General features: G+C 49.6%; 1 protein-coding gene and 1 pseudogene across 1 annotated transcript in view; both read right to left on the bottom strand.

The window, feature by feature from the left end:
* Positions 1–2926: 2926 nt before the first annotated feature.
* Positions 2927–24403, bottom strand: part of LOC133046981 (UL16-binding protein 3-like) — a 31484-nt gene continuing 10007 nt past the window's right edge. The window contains exons 5-10 of the mRNA XM_061130010.1: positions 23021–23260; positions 21152–21477; positions 15976–16227; positions 15477–15752; positions 7477–7609; positions 2927–6358 (exon numbers count right to left, since the gene is read on the bottom strand). Of these exons, the coding sequence (XP_060985993.1) occupies positions 6217–6358; positions 7477–7609; positions 15477–15752; positions 15976–16227; positions 21152–21224 (876 nt within the window). The 5' untranslated portion in view covers positions 21225–21477; positions 23021–23260 and the 3' untranslated portion in view covers positions 2927–6216. The remainder of the gene's footprint in view (positions 6359–7476; positions 7610–15476; positions 15753–15975; positions 16228–21151; positions 21478–23020; positions 23261–24403) is intronic.
* LOC133047033 (tyrosine-protein kinase RYK-like) lies at positions 18968–20776 on the bottom strand (annotated as a pseudogene).

Genomic DNA, 24403 nt, shown 5'->3' with positions numbered 1-24403 from the left:
GGGGAGCCCGGGGCCTCCTTCTCCGGCGTCCGAAGCCTCGCGTGGCCCCACCCAGCCGCCCCCTCCTGACTGACTCCTGTCTCCTCCTGTCCCTCAGCGTTTCTTTTCTCCTCCGAATCCTTCTGGCCCCTCACCCTTCCTCCCATTCCCGCCTGCAGTCTTCCTGCGGGGGTGACCCTCAGTCGTGTCCGACTCTTGCGACCACGTGGACTGTAGCCCGCCGGGCTCTTCTGACCATGGGGATTCTCCAGGCAAGAGTCCTTCAGTGGGTCGCCATGGCCTCCTTCTTCGGATCTTCCTGACCCTGGGATCGAAGCCCGATCTCTTACGTTGCAGGCAGAGGCTTGACCGACTAAGGTAGGAGGGAAGCCCTGCTCTTCTTAAAAGACTCAAGATTTCCACGCCACCCACCACCCCACAGCTACCCACACCAAAGAACTCTGCGGATCTCTTGAAAGGGCCTGGAGACAGCCCTTCACTGCAGTGTCATCAGCAATATGTTTTCCAGTCGTTTTTGTCCCAGAGTAGTCCTAGACCTTTTGTGGGCCAAAGTGACTGCTCATTAGAAAGTTTGAGGACTGAGACCAGAACCTGAATTTCCAGGTTCCCCGTGGAGACCGGGATCCAGCGCTGCCACCGGGCGCCACCTGGCGGGCTCTTCCGGCTGCTTGTTCTACACTGGTAGCCTGTGTGATCCATTTTCCTCCTCCTCAAAATTTACTTTTATGCAGCATCCAGCCAGCACTGAACATCTCACGTTCACATCTCAGGGCTATCCGCTGATGATGAGTGAGATAATCCATCACTCTTTGGGACTGACAAGACCTCCTAATTCTTGGGAAGTGGTCTATCTATGACATAGAGGTTTATCAATGACATTGAGAGATCAACGCCTGTGACAGAGGGATCCATCTCCATGTTATTTCGGAGCTCTTGGGCTTGGTTAGCTTCAGGGGTGACTGAGCCCTGACCTCGGATGGTCGCGCTGACCCCTCAGCACGGGCAGTGCTCCATTTCATGCCTTGTCACTGAGTGAGGCTGGCTTCCCTATTTCTAGATTTGGAAATGGATGCGAGCAGAATATTAAGGAAGTAGCAAGGGCAATCAGGTGGAGTTTCATGTTCTTTTAGGGAGGCTCGTTGTCAACACTCATTAAAATCACGTCCCGGTTGATTCTGCTCCCATCTGGGGTCTCCTCTGTGTCCAGGTGCCAGGAGCCGCACAGGTGCGGGTGGCCAGGCCTGTCCAGAGAGGCCCGTCGTCCCCCACCTGGCTGCCCTGACCAGGACTCTAACGCTGTCTGTTTTTCTCCTGTTCTCCCAGTCACTTGCCTCTTCACCAGACTCCTCCACTGGGGCTACGTGGTCCCCGTGTTGCCTCTTGCCAGACATTAAACCCAGGCCCCTGTTCCCCAGGCCTATGCATGAGAGTCTTCCCCTGACACATCCATCACCTGAACCCACCAAGTTGCTGCCCCACCCAAGCCTGTGTCCAGTCCTCCTCCCAGCCCCCATGTGTCTCTTGTCCCCAAATTGTTACACACCAGGCTCTTGGACTCCTTAATCTATCAGAGGAGAGACAATAGAAATAAATCAAATTTCTTAATCAAAAGAAATTGAGGCAAGGCTTTATTGGGGCTCTTGCTGCACCATAGGGGAGCGAGAACAAATGACAGGTTCCTTCCTTGCTCACTCCCCAAGGTGGTGGGGCGAGCTGGTTCCTTCTATGGGGTGAGGGGAGGGGTGTGCCCAGGGGTCAGTCAGAGGGGTGGCTTAGGTGACCTGCTGATCCCTTAAGTGTTGTGTGCTGGGGGGCACGTGAGATATGCTGCTTTTGCTCTGGGCTCTTCAAAAGTGGCAGATGGGTTTTTCATCTCTTTTTCATCTTTTTCCCAGAATTTGCTCCAAATACTCAACTAAAAAAGTCTAGTTTTAAAAGACTTTATGCTTTATTGGGTGTAGCTGATTAACAAACAGTGTTGGGATAGTTTCAGGTGAACAGCTAAGGGACTCAGCCGTGTACATTCATGTATCCATTCTCCCTACACTCTGCTCCTGACAGGCAGCCACATAACACTGAGCAGAGTTGTTGGTTTGATCTCTGCACTGGGAAAATCCCTGGAGAAGGTAAGGCCAACCCACTCCTGTATTCTTGCTGGAAAATTCCATGGACAGAGGAGCTGGCAGGGTACAGTCCCTGAGGACAGGAAGAGTTGGACACACACAGAGTGTTCACACACAGACACACCATATGCCATACATAGGTCCTTGATGGTTATCCATTTTAAGTAGAGCAGCATGTACATGACCTTCCCAAACTCCCTAACTATCCCTTTCTGCCTCCTTCCCCCAGCAACTGAAAGTTCACTCTTTAAATATGGGAGTCTGTTTCTGAGACTGTAAAACATCCTTATTGCTGATATGAAGAAAGTTTTGCGGGTCTGGATAGAAGATACAACCAGCAACAATATTTTCTGAGACCAAAGCCTAGTTGAGATCAAAGCCCTAACTCTCTTAATTTCTATGAAGGCTAAGAGAGGTAAAAAATCTGAAGAAGAAAAATTTGAAGATAGCAGGGGGTTGGTTCATGAAGCTTATGGAAAGAAGCTATCTCCATAAAATAAAGTGCAGAGTGTAGTACAAGACCTGACAGAGAAGCTGCTGCAAGTTATCCAAGAGATATAGCTGAGATAATCTATGAAGGTGACCTACTAAGTTAGACATTTGCAGGGCAGACAAAAGGGCCACCTATTGGAAGAAGATGCCCACCAGGACTTTGATACCTGGAGAGGAGTAGTCAATGCCTGGCTTCAAAGATTCCAAGAACAGGCTGATTCTCTTGATAAGGACTGTTGGCAGCAGATTACTGGAAGTCGATGGTCATTTATCACTTGGAAAATTCTAAGGCCCCTTAGAATTAGGCTGAATTTGTTCTGGCTGTGCTCCGTAAATGAAACAATGAAGCCTGGATGACAGCCTATCTGTTTACAACATTGGTGGCCAAATATTTCAGGTCCACAATGGCGATCTATTGCTCAGAAAGAAAGATTCCTTTCAAAATATTACTGCTGATTGACAAAGCATCCAAGAATCTGATGGAGAAGTTCAATGAGATCGATGTTATTTTCATGGATGCCAACACTGGTAAAGAGTACTGCATGCTATGGATAAATCTGTGAAAAGAAGAGTCATAGGATGTGGAAAACCTCATTGTTGTCCTCTTTTCAGAAATTGCCCTGCCCACCCCAACCTTCAGCAACCACCTCCCTGATCAGTCAGCAGACATAGGCACTGAGACAAGACCCTCCACGGGCAAAAACATGTTACCTCATGAAGGCACAGATGATGCTCAAACAACAAACACAGCATTGTTAAACTCTGTATATTATTTATCTAGTCATAAAGCTATTGCACGGTTAACAGACTTCAGACAGTGTCAACAAAGCTATATACAAAGTGGGAAATGAAAGTTTGATTGATTCTCTTTATTATGATATTCAATTTATTTCTCTGGTCTGGAACCCAAGCTGGACTATCTCTGAGGTTTTGCTGTATCTACATGGCTTTTGGTCCACATTTTCTATTTGGAACTAACACTGGGTTGATTGTGTAGTAGGATGAGTGAATGATCTCCCATTGAGATACAGTGAAATAGACATCTCAGGGCATTATTCAATTTTTCTCCTACAAATGATGTGAGAAAATCCCTGTTATTGCATTTCTGGTACCCCTTGATCCTGATTTATTAAAAAGGCTGTCATTTATATCAATATGTGAGGATATCCCAGCAGCTTTTTTATCAGGTTGATTATTCAGGATATGTTCAAACTTTTCACAGGTTTACACTTCTGTGAAGACCTACATGACCTTCTAGAACTAACACCAAAAAAAGATGTCCTTTTCATCATAGGGGACTGGAATGAAAAAGTAGGAAGTCAAGAGATTCCAGGAGGAACAGGCAAGTTTGGCCTAGGCATATAAAATGAAGGAAGGAAAAGGTTATTTGAGTTTTGCCAAGAGAACACGCTGGTCCTAGGAAAAACACTCTTCCAACAAAACAAGAGATGACTCTACACATGGACATCACCAGATGGTCAATACTGACGTCAGATAGATTATATTCCTTGTAGCCAAAGGTGGAGAACCTCTATACAGTTAGCAAAAGCAAGACTGGGAGCTGACTGTGGCTCAGATCATGAGCTCCTTATGGTAAAATTCAGACTTAAATTGAAGAAAGTAGGAAAAACCACTAGGCCATTCAGCTATGACCTGAATCAAATCTCTTCTATTATACAGTGGAAGTGACAAATAGCTTCAAGGGATTATATCTGGTACACAGAGCGCCTGAAGAACTATGGATGCAGGTTCATGACGTCATACAGAAAGTGCTAACCAAAACCATCCCCAGGAAAAAGAAATGCAAGAAGGCAAAATGGTTGTCTGAGGAGGCCTTACAAATAGCTGAGAAAAGAAGAGATGCGAAAGGAAAAGGAGAAAAGGAAAGATCTATCTATCTGAATGCAGAATGCCCAAGAATAGCAAGGAGAGATAAGAAAGATTTCCTAGATGATCAATGCAAATAGAGGAAAACAATAGAAAGGGAAAGACTAGAGATCTCTTCAAGAAAATTGGAGATACCATGGGAATATTTCATGCAAAGATGGACACAATAAAGGACAGAAACAGCAAGAACTTAACAGAAGCAGAAGAGATGAAAAAGGGGTGGCAAAAATAGACAGAAGAAGTATACAAAAAAGATTTTAATGACCCCAATAACCATGGTGGTGTGGTCACTCATTTAGAGCTAGATATTTTGGAGTGTGAAGTCAAGTGGGCCTTAGGGAGAATTACTAAGAACAAAGCTAGTGGAGGTGATGGAATTCCAGGTGAATGATTTAAAATCCTAAAAGATGATGCTCTTAAAATACTGCACTGAATATGCACTCAATATTTGGAAAACTCCACAATGGTCACAGGACTGGAAATGGTCAGTTTTCATGTTCAAGCTACCATAGCAGTATACACACCTCACAGCAAGGTCATGCCCCAAATCCTTCAAGCTAGGCTTCAGCGGTATACAAAGCAAGAATTCCCAGATGTATAAGCTGGATTTAAAAATGCAGAGGAAGCAGAGATCAAATTTGTAACACCTGCTGGATCACAGAAAAGGTAAGGCAATTCCAGAAAACATCTACTTCTGCTTCATTGACTATGCAAGAGCCTTTGACTGTGTGGATCACAACAAACTGTGGAAAATTCTTAAAGAGATGGGAATATGGGACCAGCTTACCTGTCTCCTGAGAAGCCTATATGCAGGACAAGAAGCAATAGTCAGAACAAGACATGGAACAATGGACTGGCTCAAAAATGGAGTAAGTTAAGGCTGTATGTTGTCATTCTGCTTATTCAAATTCTATGCAGAGTACATTGTGTGAAATGCTGGGCTGGATGAATCCCAAACTGGAATCAAGTTTTCCTGGACAAATAACCTCAGATGTGCAGATGATAGCAACCGAATGGCAGAAAGTGAAGAGGATCTAAAAAGCCTCTGACAGAAGGTGAAGGAACAGAGTGAAAATGCTGACTTAAAACTCAATTTCGAAAAACTAGGATTTTGGCATCCGGGGCCATCACTTCATGGTAATAATATGGGAAATAGTGGAAACAGAGGCAGATTTTATTTTCTTGGCCTCCCAAATCACTTCCACAATAAATGTAGCTCAATCATCAGTTCTGTTTAATCCCAGAAGGTGGAAAAAAGGTGAAATGTCCTGAGTTCCCTCCTTGGTTAGAAAAAGAAGCTTGAAGTATTTATAGTTTTTATAATAGTGAAATACTGACTTAAATATTACCATATGAAATAAAATGACTAAAAGAGACATTCAGACATAATATTTTGTTCTGTTGAAAATACTCTGAAGATGTTTCTCTGAACATAGAAAGAATCCCTGAGTCCTGTAATAGCAGATGGTATTTTTCTTCCACTATCACCATTTGCAACACTGAGATTGCCATACAGAGAAGAGTCTCATTTTCCCAAACTAGAAGAAGAAAGTGTCCTGTTTGAGGAGATTTCTTATTCAGCAAGTTGAATATTTCAGTGCAGGGATTCCATCACTTAGCACCAAGAGAAAGACGCAAAAGAGGATGGGAAGAAAAAAAGAGACTGAGAAGCCTGTTCACCATATGACTGGTCAGAAGACAATGAGCATCTGGGTCAGCACAACTGGAAGGCAGGCTCTGCATACTGGTGTGATCTCCTGGCTCTAAAGTGGTCAGTAGAACAAAGGCGGCCAAGCAAAGACTGAGTCCTGAGGCCGACAGAGAATGTGTCAGGGGCTTGATGAGAGCAGCATCTCCTGCAGAAAGGAAAGAGGTATTAGTCCAGGAGGCTGAGGAATCCCCAGCACTTTCCTGGAGCTGCCCCTCCCCAGCCTCCAAGCCCCACCCTCAATAGGGGCTCCTATGTCCTTCACTCCCACCCCTACCCCAGGCCCTGAAACCCCCTGCTCAGGCTCAGGACTGGAGCCAGTGAGGAATCAATCTGCTCCCTTCACTCAGGTCCAGATCCTCTCCGAGGGGGGCCTAAAAGACCAGTGAGCAGGTCCCGGGGGAGGGGCCTTGCTTCCTGACAGCCCTGGGGGGCTGCAGGCAAACCTCCTTCCTTCGCTCCCCTCCAGCCTCTGAGCCAGCAGCACACACAGCTCTCAGGACCAGGGTCCCTGCTCCCCATCTCTTTCTGGTCTCACCCAACTGGGCCCCTCCACCCCAGCTCAGGCCCACCATCCCCAGGACCTCTGCTCAAGGCAGGGCCACTCAGTGATGGAGGCTCTGGGTCCCCAGGAGGCTGGTGACGAGCAGGCCACAGGCTAAGTCAGAACTGCTCCTCCAGGAGCACAGGCCTGGCCTCGCCCCTTCCGACAGTCTCTCCTGTGGGGCTCCTGCCTTGCCTGCTTGGCCCAAGCCACTTCCTGTGAGAACAGGCCTTTGGAGTTGGGTCTGCAAAGGCCTTCCCGCCCCTTCCTCCTGGGATGAGAGCCCGGCCCCGCTCATCTTGGCCCCTGGGTGGGTCCCCTCCCCGCTGACACGTCATGTGGAGTCCCCATGCTGCTCTCAGCCCCGGGAGTCCTGCCCTCACCCTGAGCGCCTGCTGATCTCACACCACCCACCCTGGGCCCTGCCAGCCCGCGGTCTGTGCTCAGTCAGGGGACGTGGCTCAACCCTTTCAGCATCAATAGGCCCTCAGCCTAGTGTGGGCCCCTCCCTTTTCACAATGTCACCTGACACTGGGGACCTCTCAGATCTCAGGGCTGAGCTTGTCTGAGTTCTGCTCTCAGGTGACATGAGGTCTTATCCACCTGCTCATTTCCAGGATGAGGAGGTTCAGTGAGGGGCAGGGGTTGGCTTGGATTTACCTTTCTCCTCCTCACACCATGTCTTGTGCCCCTGCCTTCCCTCTGGATTCTGCCCTCAGTACCTTTTCCTGGAAAGGACACAGCCCACGAAGACAGTTATGATGAAACTGGTGAGGACCACGGGGAGGATCCAGGCTTTAGACTTGATGGCTGTGGCCATGGGCTGGACTGCAGAGGGGCCCATGATCGGTGATGCTGCAAGGAGAGTAAGAGTGATGCCCTTGTCCAGACCCCAAACTCGGCAGATGCCTCCTCAGCCCCCCTGACTCAGGTACCCTATTGTGCAGACAGTTTGCACCCATCACATGGAGGCCCCAGTGATAGTTCCTCAGGGGAGATGGGGGGAAGGGAGGAGCCCAGTCCTCATGGGACTCTGACAGCTGATGGGGGAGCAAGGTTTCCAACATAGCCACTCAGTCCTGCTGTGACTCAGAGACGGTGACATGAGGATGGAGTCCTCAGGAGCTGACAGCAGAGGTGGTATTGACAGATTTCCAGAAGGAAGATTGCTGACTGTGAGGCTGTCACGGCTAACGCCATGGCAGGCAGCCTAGATTAGGAGTAGGCCTGGTTTCCCAGGGTAACATAATAATCAGGCCTCCTAGAGCCAGCCAATCAACATATGCCTAGCCAGAGAAAAGGGAACCTATCAGGGGAAAGCTGAAAGCCCCACGTTGGGCCAACAAAAATTACCTTGCAACTGTGTAACCTATCAGCTTGCGCCAACTACCCACTGTGTAACCAATCCGATTGCGCCAACTACCTGCTGCTTATTTTGACCTAATAAATACCCGAGAGAACTGGGGCTCGGGGCCTTTCATCCTCACACACCTGGTGAGGGCGGGAGGCCCTGGCTCGAGTCAGTAATAAATTCCCCTATTGCGAGTTGCATTGTTTCGAGGAGTCTTCTTTCCCGACCGGGGACTCAGACTACGGGCAGAACATTTCGGGGCTCGTCTGGGATCCCTTGACCGGGGAAGAACGCTCTTTGGAACAAAGAGGAAAAAAAGATAGGGAATAGCACCGGTGCTCAGGCAGGTTTAGAAAAAGACCAGAGTAAAGCTAAGGCCCTGCTGTGAAGCGGGAAGGTGTCTGGCACAGAAAAAGACCAGAGTAAAGCCGAGGCCCTGCTGTGAAGCAGGAAGGTGTCTGGCGCAGAAAAAGACCAGAATAAAGCCGAGGCCCTGCTGTGAAGCGGGAAGGTGTCTGGCGCAGAAAAAGACCAGAGTAAAGCCGAGGCCCTGCTGTGAAGCGGGAAGGTGTCTGGCACAGAAAAAGACCAGAGTAAAGCCGAGGCCCTGCTGTGAAGCGGGAAGGTGTCTGGCGCAGAAAAAGACCAGAGTAAAGCCGAGGCCCTGCTGTGAAGCGGGAAGGTGTCTGGCGCAGAAAAAGACCAGAGTAAAGCCGAGGCCCTGCTGTGAAGCGGGAAGGTGTCTGGTGCAGAAAAAGACCAGAGTAAATCCGGGGCCCTGCTGTGAAGCGGGAAGGTGTCTGGTGTTAGGGAAAGCTTCCCATGAGGGAAAGGACTGACCGTTCCGGCTGGCATGAAGCCACGGCCAGCAAGCGCGCTGGGAGGCAGCCAGCTCTGCGGGAAGGAGACCTCCTCTCCTAAGCCCGAATCTGGGGAACAGTGGACGCCATACGGTAAGGTGACCCTTGTTCCAGAGGATCTGTGTCGTCGGCCGATGTATGTCTGTCTGTGTGTTTTTCTGTGTAACTGCCGGCATTGTCTCCTGTCTCGTTGTTCTCTGGTGTGTCGTTGTCTACTTCTTCCTATAAAGCCTTGGAGCCTCATTTCTATTTCTGGGAGTTTCAGTAAACAGGCAGACAGTTGTTGGGGCAACTGACGAGTCCCGGCCAGGGCTACTCCCTGGCGGATTCTGAAGGCCTCCCAACAAGTCAGCCCCAGTAACGGGAGCCCGAGAGGGTGAAACTCCTTTCTTTTTTCTCGTATTCTAAACCGAGAATCTGGCCAAATAAAAACCCGTCTGTGTGGGCACGGGACAGGCACTTAAGAGCCGATAGGGCGCCTGCCACTGGAAGACTCCCGTGAAAGGATAAGGGGGTCATGGAACGGGCTAGAAACCCTTAGGGTGCCCGCCCCCAGCAAGAAAACTTCCGTGCAACGACTAAGGCACTCAAATAGTTCCACGAAGCATACCACAAGCCCAACCTCCTGGCCGCCACCACTCCCGATAGGATTTATTGGTGGTAATTCTCAGTGACTTTCTTCTGACTCTCGCTATGGGGCAAGAAAATCTACCTCACTCTCTCTCATGACTGATCATTTCTCAGATGTCAGGGCTAGAGCGTATGATCTGTTGCTACTGGTTACAAAGAGTAAATTAATAACCTTTTGCTCTGCAGAGTGGCCCACCTTCCAGGTTGGATGGCCTTCAGAAGAAACTTTTCAACCTTCTATTATTCGGGCAGTGAAAAAGAAAAAGTTATGGCTCCTGATCCCTGGGGCCACCCGAGCCAAGTCCCATATGTTATGGTCTGGCAAGATCTAGTAAAAGATCCGCCCGAATGGTTAAAACCTTTTGTTCACAAACTCCCTGATTCTCCTAATGTACAGGCCCTGGTTATGAAAACTCCCACTGCCCCAGAGGAAGCCAAGAAAAATAAGGGCCCAAAACCGGTCTTGCAGGAATCCTCAGACCGGAACCTGATTGACTTGGAGACAGAAATTAGGCCCCCACCATATGCCCCTCCTCCATTGCAGGTTCCCCCAGGGGGAAGAGGCCCCCCCACCAATGAATCAGAAGGGACAAGGGAATCCCGACCCCGGAGAAAGAATAGAGGAAATAGGGGTGAGCAGGATCATGGGGAACCTTCATCTACTGTACAGGCACTCCCCATCCGGGTGAGACCAGCTAACCCGGACGGAGAGCAAACCTATCAATACTGGCCCTTTTCCCATTTTGTTCACTCATAACCCCACCTGGGATGATTGCCAGCAGCTGTTGCAGGTGCTCTTCAACACGGAAGAATGGGAGCGAATCCTGGCAGAAGCGCGGAAACGGGTCCCGGGGGTCGACGGGAGACCAACCGCCCAGCCTCATCTCATGGAAGAGGGGTTTCCTCTGTTGCGGCCTAACTGGGATTTTGAGCGAGTGGAAGGTAGGGAGCGTCTCCGAGTGTACCGCCAGACTCTAATGGCTGGCCTGCGGGCCACAGCTAGGAAGCTGACAAATTTGGCAAAGGTAAATTTAGTAAGGCAAGAGCCCACTGAGAGCCCGTCAGCCTTCCTAGAGAGGCTAATGAAAGCCTTTAGGCAATATACACCCATGGACCCCCAGGCTGAGGAATCACGCGCTGCAGTTCTACTAGTGTTTGTGAATCAGGCAGCCCCAGATATTAAGAGGAAATTACAAAAGATAGAGGGGTTAGGAGAGCAGACAATACAAGACTTACTGAAAGCAGCTGAAAAGGTATTTAATAATAGGGAGACCCCAGAAAAAAAGGGAGAAATGACTTCGTCGGGAGGAAAGGAAACTAGCTGAGAAGATCAGGAAAAAAAGATAGAGAACATAGGGCAAAAGAAAACCGGAAGAACCAGAGAGAGCTAACCAAGATTCTTTTTGGGGGGATGAAGGCCGGAACAGAATTGAGGGAGCCTCGAGGCCCCCAGACGGGAGAAACAGAGAGACCAAAAAGGCAGGCCCTAAAGAAAGATCAGTGCGCTTACTGCAAAGAACGGGGGCACTGGAAAAATGAGTGCCCTAAGAGGGACCCGAAGAAAAAAACAACCCAGAGAGAGAATTTCCCCTGGAACTCGAGTTCTATATGCGGGGGAAGACAGTGACTAGGGGAGTCAAGACTCGACACCCCTCCCCAAGTCCTGGGTAACCATACATGTAGAGGGGAAACCCGTTGGCTTCATGGTGGACACTGGCGCCCAACACTGTTTTAAATAAAAAACTGGGACCAATGTCTAAGAAAACCAGCTTGGTGCAGGGAGCCACGGGGACAAAAAAAATATTGTTGGACCGCAGAACGGAAAGTAAATTTGGGGACCCATCAGGTGTCCCATTCGTTTTTGGTGATACCAGAATGCCCAGCCCCTCTACTTGGACGGGACGTGTTGACTAAAGTTAATTCTCAGATCCATTTTGATCCTGGGGGAATGTCAGTCGCAGATAGGCTTGGACAGCCAATACATGTCTTGTCTCTAGCTTTAAGAGATGAATACAGACTTTTTGTGCCTAAGCCCTCAGAAATTATAGCACCAGATATACAACCGTGGGTCCACAAATACCCGTTGCCATGGGCAGAAACAGCAGGAATGGGACTAGCTAAACAGAGACATCCGGTCGTCATCAAACTAAAAGCCGAGGCGACTCCTGTGAGAGTGAAGCAATATCCTATGAGCCAGGAGGCTCGGCGGGGGATCATTCCCCACATTCGACGGCTCATGGATGCCGGAATTCTCAAGCGGTGCCAATCCCCTTGGAACACCCCCTTACTACTGGTGAAGAAGCCGGGGAATACGGATTACAGACCTGTCCAGGACCTATGAGAAGTCAACAAGCAGGTGAGTGACATACACCCTACTGTCCCCTACCCGTACACCCTCCTGAACAGTCTGCTGCCTGAGTACACTTGGTACACTGTGTTGGACTTGAAAGATGCTTTTTTTCAGCCTACCCCTGGCAGCCCAGAGCCAGGAAATATTTGCCTTTGAGTGGACTGAGGGGAAAGGCCAACCGGTAGTACAACTAACTTGGACCCGCTTCCCACAAGGGTTCAAAAACTCCCCTACCTTGTTTAACGAGGCTTTGAGTAAAGACCTCTATGAATATCAGACTCGCCACCCAGAGGTCATCCTGCTGCAATATGTGGATGACCTTATGTTGGCTAGAACCACAGAGGAGGCATGCAGCCATGCCACCGGTGACCTCTTACAGACTCTAGGCACCTTAGGATATCGTGCTAGTGCAAAGAAGGCGCAAATATCCTGGCAAGAGGTCACCTATTTGGGGTATAAGATCAGGCAGGGGCAAAGGTGGCTAACTCAGGCCATGAAGGAAACAATATTGCAGGTACCAGAGCCCAAGACCCCCCGCCAGGTGAGAGAGTTTTTAGAGACTGTTAGATATTGTAGACTATGGATCATGGGGTTTGCTGAAAAGGCCCGGCCCTTGTATGAGGGAAGTAAAGAGACCCCAAACTGGACTTGGACTGAGCCAATAAAACAGGCTTTCCAGACACTCAGACGGGCCCTACTAAAAGCGGCCAGCCGGGACTATGCCGCCCCCATATTAGCCATGGGACTTCCACCTCCTGGTATGGGGACTCTGCCTCCAGTCCCCGACTATTCCCTCCCTGACCTCATTTGGATCAACGAGGATACCACCCTCCAGAAGGATGACAAAGATGGATGGTACCGAGATCAAAACAACAACCTGATATTGCCTGCCATCCTGGGTCGTCACCTATGTGAACACCTGCACACAACTACACACTTGGGAGAAAAAAAGACCTTGACTCTTCTCCAGACAGCCTGCCTGAGGTTCCCTCGACAAAATGCAACTGTATGAAAAATAATCCAGGCTTGCAAAGCGTGCCAGCTGATGAGGACAGGGAAAAGGCAGCACACTGGAATGAGGTACCGAGGGGAAGAGCCAGGGCAACACTGGGAGATAGATTTCACTGAGGTAAGACCAGGCAAGTACGGGTATCGCTATCTGTTGGTTCTGGTAGATACCTTCTCGGGGTGGGTAAAAGCCTTCCCCACTAAGGGAGAGACAGCAACAGTGGTTGCTAAAAAGATCTTAGAAGAGATAGTGCCTAGGTACAGGCTGCCAGTGACTATGGGCTCTGATAACGGACCTGCCTTTGTGAGCCAGATTGTACAAGGGCTGGCCCAAGCTCTGGGAACAAAATAGAAGTTACATTGTAAATATAACCCCCAGAGCTCAAGACAGGTTGAGAGAATGGATCGGACCCTAAAAGAAACTCTGACAAAGTTGGCAATAGAGACTGGCGGGGACTGGGTGACCCTCCTTCCCTTCGCGCTCTTTCGAGCATGTAACACCCCTTATACGCTGAATCTTACCCCTTTTGAGATTCTGTATAGAAGACCCCCTCCTGTGTGTCCTATATTCGAGGGAAAATGCCTACCACCCCCTACCTTGGGACAATTTCAGCAAACACTGATACACGAGGGTCCAAGCAAGGGGACCATCTCCTCACATAATATTGGCCCGGGTGATTGGGTTTGGGTAAAACGACACTAATCTAAAGCATTAGAACCTAGATGGAAAGGCCCTTATGTTGTTCTCCTTACCACTCCTACTGCTGTTAAGGTCGACAGGATCGGGCCCTAGGTTCACTGCAATCACGTGCGGCAAGCCACCCCAGAAGAACAGGAGAAGATGCAAGCAAAATGGGAGGCAAGACCTCACCCGTCAAATCTTTTAAAACTGAAACTCGTACGATGGGAGACCTCTTAACTCTCCTGCTGATAACAGTTTTCATTGGCCCAGGAGGAACCAGCCACAACCCCCATCAGCCAGCTAACCTGACTTGGGTAATCTACAATCCTGAGACTGGAGAAGTGCTTAATTCGAGCTCCAACGTGGCCCCAAAGGGACATGGTGGCCAGTACTGACCTTTGATTTGTGCGTGCTGGTGGCTGACTGTAATGGGTTTGGTCCCCACCAACTGACCAAGTTCTTTGCCCACGGCTCTTTCGGTCTGTTCACCCGTAACTGTGAGCAAAAAGGCCCACAGTACTACGAACAGGTGCCTGTCTATGTCTGCCCGGGGGGAAAAAGGGATCAGAACCAAAATGAAAAATGTGGGGAAACTGACTCTTTATTGCGCCGCTTGGGGTTGCTAAACCAAGGGAACAGTCCATTTCGCACCTCCAAAAATCCTTGAGCTCCTTGGCTAAAGTAATGTTACAGAATAGGAGAGGTTTAGATTTGCTGTTTCTGCAACAAGGAAGATTATGTGCAGCACTGAGAAAAGAATGCTGTTTCTATATCGACCATTCAGGGGTGGTACAAAAATCTCTCTAAAAAGTAAGAGAGGGGCTAGCCCAGTGGAAGAGAGAACGAGAAGCCCAAAAAGGCTGGTTTAAATCTTGGTTTCAGCGCTCCCCCTGGTTGACCACTTTGATTTCCACCCTCCTGGGTCCACTATTAGTATTAATATTGTTACTGACCTTTGGTCCATGCACTTTAAACCGTCTGGCCTCATTTATTAGGGAGCGCCTAAATACCATCCAAATAATGGTATTGAGACAACAATATCAGTCAATTTCACAGAGTAAAGAGGAAGATTCCTCTACTTGAACAACAGACAGGGGGGAAATGTGAGGCTGTCAAGGCTAACGCCATGGCAGGCAGCCTAGATTAGGAGTAGGCCTGGTTTCCCAGGGTAACATAATAATCAGGCCTCCTAGAGCCAGCCAATCAACATATGCCTAGCCAGAGAAAAGGGAACCTATCAGGGGAAAGCTGAAAGCCCCACGTTGGGCCAACAAAAATTACCTTGCAACTGTGTAACCTATCAGCTTGCGCCAACTACCCACGTGTAACCAATCCAATTGCGCCAACTACCTGCTGCTTATTTTGACCTAATAAATACCCGAGAGAACTGGGGCTCGGGGCCTTTCGTCCTCACACACCTGGTGAGGGCGGGAGGCCCTGGCTCGAGTCAGTAATAAATTCCCCTATTACGAGTTGCATTGTTTCGAGGAGTCTTCTTTCCCGACCGGGGACTCGGACTACGGGCAGAACACTGACATTTAAAAGAAGATTCTGGAAAGAGTGAGAAATAAATCCCAGAAATCAAAAAGATGTCTACAGGTTTGGGATCAGCAAAAATCCATGTTCAGTTGTCCAAAGGCCTGTGCTCTGAGGAGCGACGTCAGGAGGTGAAAGAGAAAGGAGGATGACAGAGCATCCACGGGTCATTGTTCTTTCAGGACAACTCAACTCCAATAGATCACGTTCTCAAACACACACACACACACACACACACACACACACACACACAGGGTCCATGTCACCATGAGGGGACTGTCACTTTCTCCTCCCTTCTCACTTACCCGAGGTCTTCAGCATTTTCTCCCAGCACACCATGAAAGCCTGAATCCAGGACCCACAGTCTCCCAATGACACCTTCTTCAGGAACTCGGTCACAGCTCTGTCATTCTCCCACTTCTCTTTCATCCATCTGCCTCCAGGGTGATCCACTCTCCAGTGTCCATTCTCCGAATCAAAGTGGAGGCTCATTTGTCCATTCAAGCCAAACTGCCAGGATCCACTGATGTGTCTGTCATTCTCACAGCGACATGTCATCCTGGCCTGCAGGGTGAGAGGGTCTGCTCCCACCGTGGGAAAGAAAGAGCTCAGCCTCTGGGCTTGACAGATTCTTTGCCCCTGGGTCCACCTCCCCTGGGTCCACGTCCCCTGGGCCCAGCTGATCTGGCCCTGGTCTCTCATGCAGCAGCTGCTCTTTCCACTGGACAACTAGGGAAGGACCAATATCCAACTGCATTTTTAAGCCCCGATCTGCTCCTCCTGTACTTGGACTTTCTAACTTACCTGTGACCATGGGTTTCTCCAGTGTAAAGTCACGCAGATGGTCCCTGATGTCTCTGAGTGTTTCTATCTGTGTTTCCCAGGCCTTTACGGTTTTCATTTCTTCGGCCAATATACTTGTGAATATGATCTTAGCATGACCACAATCATAGGACAGAAAAACCTCTCCGTCCACCTGGCCTTGAACTTCACACCATGGCTGTCCAGGTCTGGGCTGAGGATCGATGGTGAAGTTATAGGACAGAGAGTGAGCATCTGTAAGGCAAACTGCAGAGAGGGTGAGTTTGGGAGAAGAAGACCCGTAGGCCTCCTCCCCAAGGGCTGTGACAGCAGAGGAAGGCTGCGGGCTGGGCTGACAGAGCAGGACCCCCGCCTGCCCCCCACCCTCACCAGGCACGACTGAGGAAGACGATGAAGCCTCAGGCAGGCAAGAAACCCCACAGCCCTGGATACGCCCCGTTTCCACTCTGCTCACGAGCTCCGCACATGGCACTAAACCACACATATGTTTCCCAGGGATGGGCCAGGCTGGTTCAGAAGGAAAGGCCCAAACCCAGAGGATGTCAGGTTCTCTCTGAGTGTCTGTGGGAGATGCAGAGCGTAAGGGGGCTGTTCCTGAGGAAGCGGATCACAGCCAGTGGGGTTGGGGGTGGGGAGGATGAGCACAGAACCCAAAGCTGGAGAAGGCAGAGTTTATAACTACAGGTCACTGGGCTTAGCAAGGCCGGGGAGATGCTGCTGATCTCTCACTAGGATGGGTCTTGGAAGCCTGGAGAAAGGCCTGGCCCACATGGCATGAAAGAGAAAGTCCAGAACTTCCGAGGCAGGTGGTAGAGGAGGGGATTCAAGGCTCAGAGAAGTGACTCTGCAGGATGGACACGGTATGAAAGGGCAGGAGTGTGTGCAGTCCACCAGATCCATGGGAAAGCCTGATGGACTCTATGGAGCCTGAGAGGAAAGCATGGATGAGAAGCATCTCCAATAGCTCAAGGATGACTTTTGCAGAAGATCAGGGATGGTGGTAGGACATGGTGTTCCTGTGGGCTTCCATCAGGAACAGGGATGGAAGTTGTGGAAAAATCAGATTCCAGGTGGGGATGCTCAGGGTCAGCAGAAAGTAGGTGCAGGGGTCAAAGTGATTAGAGAGTCTCAATGCCAGCCAGGGCCTGACTGCAGAGAATATGATGCTGGCTCATAGCACAGGGCGATCCTAAAGGCAAACAGATGGGCAGGAACCTAGATACAAACTGTACCATTGAAAGAATTAAAGAGAGACAGCACACAGGCTGGATGATCAGTAAGCTAAAAGCAGCCATCCCTACCAAACATCTGATCCAGGCACATTTTCCGGATCTGAGCCACTTCTCAGAAGGTATCACCAGAGAAAGAAGCCACGTTCTGTAGAGGAGGGCCCTATCATCACCACATCTAGTGCAAAAGTCCTTCCATTCTTTCCCAAAGAGCCACATGGTTATTTACTGGGGTAAGTGAACCTGCAGAAGCAGAAACTACTCTCACATTCACACTGCACCTAGTGTGTTTCTAGTATCAGGCACAGGAACCAGAGCATCATCATTGCCCCCCAGTTGTTGAAGCGATGCTCTGACTTCTAGGCCATCCAAGGACAGCAGTCCAGGTTCTGCTTACAGTGGTTGTCACTGGGTCCAGAGACCACACAGCGGTCATTTCACATTCCCTGGTCTTGTGACATGCATGGAGACCTGAGGAGCTAATAAATTATCATGGGGTGAAGGATACTGTATTAGTGAACTCCAGATTCAGACTTCAGACCCTACCTTCCGACCCCCAATAGTACATGTACACAATATCCTGGAGGAAATACAGAGACATGTAATCGGCTACAACCTCTTGAGGGCTTCAGGGGTGTGGTCCCTATCCTAGCTCCAATTAATTACCACTGTGGCCATAGGTTTCCTGTAATGGTACATAAGAAATATTTTAGGCTTCGCAGACCCTAGGTCTCTGCTGCAATCTGCTGTCCCAGCACAAAAGCAGTCACAATTGGTGAACGGTGAGCATGGCTGGAGCTGCTTCCTGGGCAGATGACCCAGCATAACCCGTGACATCAGAGGCGTCTGTGGTCAGAAAGGTGCTACGTGCCATTTTCTACTTGAAGGCTCACAACACAGACCCCAGGTGTCCAGAAGTGAGGCCATGTCACTTGCCGTGGGGAAACTCACACCATTTAAACGTGGCTCTCGGTATTGTCCTGGGGCCTGACAGAAATGAGGTCTCTGATCATGGAATGCCAGAGTTGCCCATCGTGATGTGGGCTCATTAACCCCTAATCATTAGTTCAGCTAGACCAGCCATCACAGGATAGAAGTGATTATGTGTTTTGGCATAAGCAGGGCCACAGGCAACAAATAAGACCCACCAGCAGCTGGCCTAGATGTGACACTAGAGCTGTTATGTGGCCACTATCCTCTGCTCACACCTGTGGCTTCCCCTAGGGCACTTTGGACCAAGGTAGCTACTCTGCAGCAAAGCAGAGGGGGCATTAGCCCATAACTGCTGGACGGTTTTTACTTTCCTAAGAAAAAGTACTGCATGTTGAAAACAAATCATTCCCAAAACTAGTGAAAGAAAGCAAAATTCTAAAGGTGAATCACGTGCATTATCTTTAGAAGTTAAGAAAATAAAAAACAGTTGGTAGTAAGATTGTTAGTTCAAATATGTGTGTTTAAACAATTTAAAAAATATTTTGTAAGAATATACCTATATCTCAAAGGCAACTATGTGTAAAAAATTTATACAAACATTTTCAGTTCAAGCTAATAAAAGTGATATTGAGAAAGCATTCCACATCAGTAAGTCTGTCTTAGAAAGTTCAGACGCTAAAGCATTCCTAAAGCTCAGTGTTCTGAAAGACAAATCTGCTTCTCTGATGCTGGGTGATGCATGTGACTAGCTGGCTCCAAGTGGGCCTTGACAGGAACCTTCCTCCTGATGCTGCGGGACTGTGAGAGGAGCGTCAGACACAGGCCCCCAGGGCTGCACGGACCTCTGTGAGACACCGGGCCCTTTGCTGGAACTGCACCTCTCCTCTTGATCGAAGGCCCAGCACAAGCCATCACATAAATGGTTTATCAGGACAGTTGATAGGCTGGGCTATTTGGTAACCCTCTTTCAGGTACTCGGCCACATCAAACGGGTAGATGTCCACTTAGGGCGTTTGGCCAGAGTCATAAACCCCTGGGCTCTTTAGTAGCAGCATGCTGACTTCTTAGTTGTGGCATGCAGGATCCAGTTCCCCCACCAGGAATGGAACCCAGGCCCCTGCATTGGGAGTGTGGAGTCTTAGCCACTGGATCACCGGGAAGGCTGGAGAACTCATTGTTAACCAGACTTTCAAAAGCCATCCATCGATCCCATGTTTTTGCTGTTCCTCAGTCAGTGAGAGTCCATGGGGAACAAAACTCTGGAGAGGGACTGGCTTTGCTCTTAATTTGAAGTTGTTCAATGACAGAGCTCCTAGGAGCCAGGTCTTTGTGGAGGACTTCCTTCTGACCAGGGAGCTCATTCCACAGGCAATCTGAGCAGCCATGTGAACTAACTTTTGTTGAGAAGTTGCCTGCGGACTATTGGCCTCTACATATTTGCACTGTCATAAAAATAATTTAAGATCCCCCAAGTTCATGTAAGGCAATCCACCATGGGCTTTTCCCCTTCTTCTGTTCACACATGGGTAATAGGAAGATTTCTGTGATGAAGATCTCGTAGCTTACAACTTTCAGGGAGCATCGTTGTCACCTGAATTTCAGAAGTTGATCTCTAACTGTTTTTACAAAAGCTTGTTGCTCTTTATCCGAATCTTTTTCATCTACATAAACCCCATGGAAAGTGCACCAAAAGGTACCTTCTTAGAGCACATCTTTTGAGTTCCTCTCCCTGGATAGATACTTTGATATCATTCACTTAGCTTTGGCCTCCAAAAGAGTGATGCTTCTCAAGTCCTACTCCTCTACCCACAAGGGAGGACAACTGGAGATGGGGGCTGTATTGTTGGGTGTGTTCCCTCTCACATGCTGAGGCATCTGGGAACGACTGGGACTGAGACAGCCCTTGGAAACTACTGCTGGCGCTGATGCTATCTTCCAGTTCAATCCTTTTCATACTATGAAGATGCAAAACAGCTAATACTAGTACTACAAGAAATATACCTGGACAGCAAATCCCTAGGCTGATACAAAACACACGTGTAGACACGGCTGGAGCTGCATGTACAGGGTCATATATGGGCTCCTCTGCTGGTCGTTTTGTCCAAGGCTGAAGTTTTCCTTCCTCAATTTCTGGATGGCAAATTTTCCTTCGTTTCAACTCTAAGACTGTGAAGCTTTTTGAAGTTACTGTCAAGTTCAGCTGCATTTAGTACCATAATTTCAGAATCTACTTTGCCAGGACAGGACAGCTCGAGCCCAAACACTGATACAGTGCGTGGGAGTTCCGGGGGCAGGGGGCGCCGGGGCGGCAGGCAGCCTAGCGGACCCGAGCGGTACCGGCGGCGGCCTTTCGGATGCGCGTCCCCGGGAGACCGGCCCGCACATCCGTCTGCTCGGAGCTCCCGCCTCCACCGCCCAGGAGAAGCCCAGTCGCCCGCCGCCGCCCACCCCCGCCCAGGCCCCCGGACGGCCGCGGAGATCTCCTCGCCCGGCCGCCCTGCAGGTGTTAACTGATCGGTGATAAAGAGCGCTGGTCCTTCAAGGGCCGATAGCAGTAGGGTCCAGAAGGGGCTCTGCGCGCAGATCGCGGGCTGGTGCTTTTCGGGGCGGTTCTGGGTCATTCCCCGCGGGGAGGCAGACGGGTCCCAGCCCGCCGGGCTCCAGGACTCCCACTTCCCAAGGGGCGGGCTGGGCCCTGAGGGGCCTCAACAGCATTCCCTGTAGCGTCCTGACCCCCTCTTCTCCTAGCGTCACCTCCCAAACTCCCCGCATTACTGCTTCACCCAAGGCACCGCTGTTCTGCTCCGGAGAGCCGGCAAGTAGCCCGTGGGAGCCACCGAGGCGCAAAGGGGCCGAGGGAAGGGAAAGAGGAGGCGGCCGCGGCGCCACCCCGCGAGGAGTTTCGCGAACCCCCGCGCCGTCACCACCCCTGTTCAGGTCGTAACTCACCCAACTTCCCCGCGCCCCGCCCCCCGCAGCTTCATCCCCGAGCTCACCGCCGGGCGTCCCGCTGAAGCAGACAATCAGAAGCAGGACCAGGAAGCCAAGGCGGGTCTCGGGGCCACCCATCGCTCCCTTCGCCACCTGGATCTCGGTTTTGCACGAGAGGAGGATGCCAGGTCAGGTGAGCGGATCCTTTCCTCGGAGGCACGTTCTGCACTTCTCTGGCAGCCGGCAGATCCTCTGCGCGGAGGCCAACCCCGGGGCGGGGCCGGGCCGGCGCCGGCGTCACCGGGTGAAGCCGCTTCCGTTCTGGGCTCTGCCCTCCTCGCCGCCGCAAGGGCTGTTGCTGCCGCCTCTTCCCACTTGAGCTGTGCTTGGGCTGAGAGCCAGAATCGTCTTAGTTAGATCATTTTGTCATTTTGGTCTCCCTAATTAATAGAAATTGATCAGAGGTCAGGGAAGAATCTCTGGCAAGAAGGTCCTGGAGGGGAGAGCTCAGGGCCTCCTCCTTCCCCATCCTGAGCTTGCCTTGGATGATCGCTGACCTTTCCACTGTACTGAGTTTCCTCAGGGTTCTCCACACCATCTTATGAAAACCTGAAGGAGCTTTTCAGCCAGCCCAGTTACTGTTTCCGGTGCCAGTTCAGGTGGCAAACTTAACTGATAAAGGTCCTCTGTGTCCTGACCCTTCCACTGACCTGCCCTTCCCTCATCTCTCCCTCTCCTCGGGCTTCCTGAGTCCCACAGACACAGCAGTGTTGAAATTAGGCCAGTTCATCACTCTGCAAGTTTGCTTCAGTCCCATTTGTTTATTATTCCTTCAAAATGTCAATGCCAATGCATTTCCAAGAAGGATTCTGTATAATTCTACAGCTTGTTTGGCCCTCCTTTTTTTTTTTTTGTATAATTGTACAAACTTTGAAAATTACATAGGTTATAATGATCCAGCATTATTTGTCATTCAAAAAAAAAAAAATAACCAACTTTCTCTTGGTCCCAGCAACCATTCAGGGGAAATTAAAGTTCCTGAAAGAAGGCCAATTCCAGATGGATTCTACTCTGGTAGAATCAGAAAACAAAAAGATGAGCAAAAGCAATAAGTAAATGGGTCCTCATCAAGCTTACATACTTTTGCACAGCTAGGAAACCATAAACAAAACAAAAAAGGCAAACTACTGAATGGGAGAAAATATTTGCAAATGATGTCACCCTTGCAGATAACAAGGGCTTAATCTCCAAATATATGAAAACCTCTTATAACTCAATAATAAAGACAGGGAACCCAATCAAAGAATGGGCAGAAAATCTAAATAGACATTTTTCCAAAGAAGACTTACACATGGCCCAATGACACATGAGAAGATACTTAATATTTATTATTTTTAATTAATTAAAATTTTTATTGTGTATTGGAGTATATGGTTGATGAACAATGTGTGCTAGTTTCAGGTGTACAGCAAAGTGATTCAATTACACACATACATGTGACTAGTTTTTTTACAAATTCTTTTCCCATTTATGCTATTACAGAATATTGAGCAGATTTTCCTATGCCACAGAAATAAGTCTTTGTTGGTTATCTATTTTAAGTATAGTAGTTAGTATGTGTCAATCCTAACCTCTCAGTTTATCTCTCTCCATCACCTGTCACCTCTGGATATATGCCCAGGAGTGGGATTGCTGTATCATATGGTAGCTCTGAACCTGCCTGCAATGCAGGAGACCTGGGTTCAATCCCTGGGTCAGGAAGATCCCCTGGAGAAGGAAATGGCAACCCACTTCAGTATTCTTGCCTGGAGAACTCCATGGACAGAGTCTGGTGAGCAACAGTCCCTTGGGTGGCAAAAAGTTGGACAGGACTTAGTAACTGAATCACCACCACATGGTAGCTCTGTTTTTAGTTTTGAAAGGAATCTCCATACCTTTCTCCATTGTGTGTGTATCAATTTACATTCCCACCAACAGTGTGGGAGGGTTCCCTTTTCTCCACAGTCTCTCCAGCATTTATTGTTTGTTCAGTTCAGTTCAGTTGCTCAGTCATGTCCGAATTTTGTGACCCCATGGACTGCAGCACGCCAGGCTTCCCTGTCCATCACCAAGTCCCGGAGCATCCTCAAAGTCATAGACTTTTCAGTATGGCCATTCTGACCAGTGTGAGGTTCCTTGAAGGGGGAAGGAGAACAAATGTCAGAGAATGAGGAGTAAAGCTAACCCGTCTCCGCCCCAGGATCCAGGGAACCTGCTGGGCAACAAGGACAGGCTTTGGGGACAGAGCAGGGTTGGTGCGCACAGGCCTCACTGCAGAGGCTTCTCCTGTCCCAAAGCCCCGGCTCTGGTTCGCCTGGGCTCCCACAGCTCAGGGTCCAGTCATCCCAGGGCACAGTGGGATCGTCCCTGACCAGGGTCAAACCTGTCCCCTGCACTGGCAGGCCAATTCCTATCACTGGCCCACTGGAAAGCCCTCGCCACATCTTTATCCATTCATTTGTCGATTGTCATTTAAGTTGCTTCTATGGCGTCTCAATAGCTCAGACTGTAAAGAATCTGCCTGCTATGCGGGAGACCTGGGTTCAATCCCTGTGTTGGGAAGCTCCCCTGGAGGAGGGCATGGCAACCCACTCCAGTATTCCTGCCTGCAGAATCCCATGGACAGAGAAGCCCAGTGGGTCACAGTCCATGGGGTTGCAAAGAGTTGAACACAACTCAGCTCCTAAACACACACACATTCTCCTTCCCCTGAGAGTGTCCAGGCCCTGGTTCCCACCTCTGACCCTGGGCCCACAATTCTCCAGCTGAATGACCTCAGGTTCTGAGTCCTTGCCCCATGTCTCCCCCAGGGTCTGGGTCTGTTCTGAGAAGGCCTTCAAGGCATTAATTCTCCTCCAAGAGAAGCAAGGGTTTGGGCCTGTTACTGTCATAATAAAGGAAAGCCTATTTCTCCAATGCCCCCGTGGAGCCTCCACCTCAAATCAGGGCTGGAGTGACAATGAAGTTGTAGCTGAGTTAAGTGTCTGTGAGAGAACTCAGGTGCTAGCTGGCATGGGGAGTGCTGACTCAGTCCTCATGTGCCCTGCAACATTCGTCTGTTACAACCTTGGCCCTGAATGTGATGGTATCGGAAGATGGGTGTGTGGGAAGTGATTGATATGTTCCATTCAGTTCAGTTCAGTCTCTCAGTCATGTCCGACTCTTTGTGACCTTGTGGACTGCAGCATGCCAGGCTTCCCTTTCCATCATCAACTCCTGGAGCTTTGTCAAACTCATGTCCATTGAGTTGGTGATGCTTTTTAATGATCTCATCCTCT

This window comes from Dama dama, chromosome 26 (assembly GCF_033118175.1).
Source record: "Dama dama isolate Ldn47 chromosome 26, ASM3311817v1, whole genome shotgun sequence".
NCBI lineage: Eukaryota > Metazoa > Chordata > Mammalia > Artiodactyla > Cervidae > Dama > Dama dama.
This window is presented reverse-complemented; position numbering and strand designations above follow the sequence as displayed.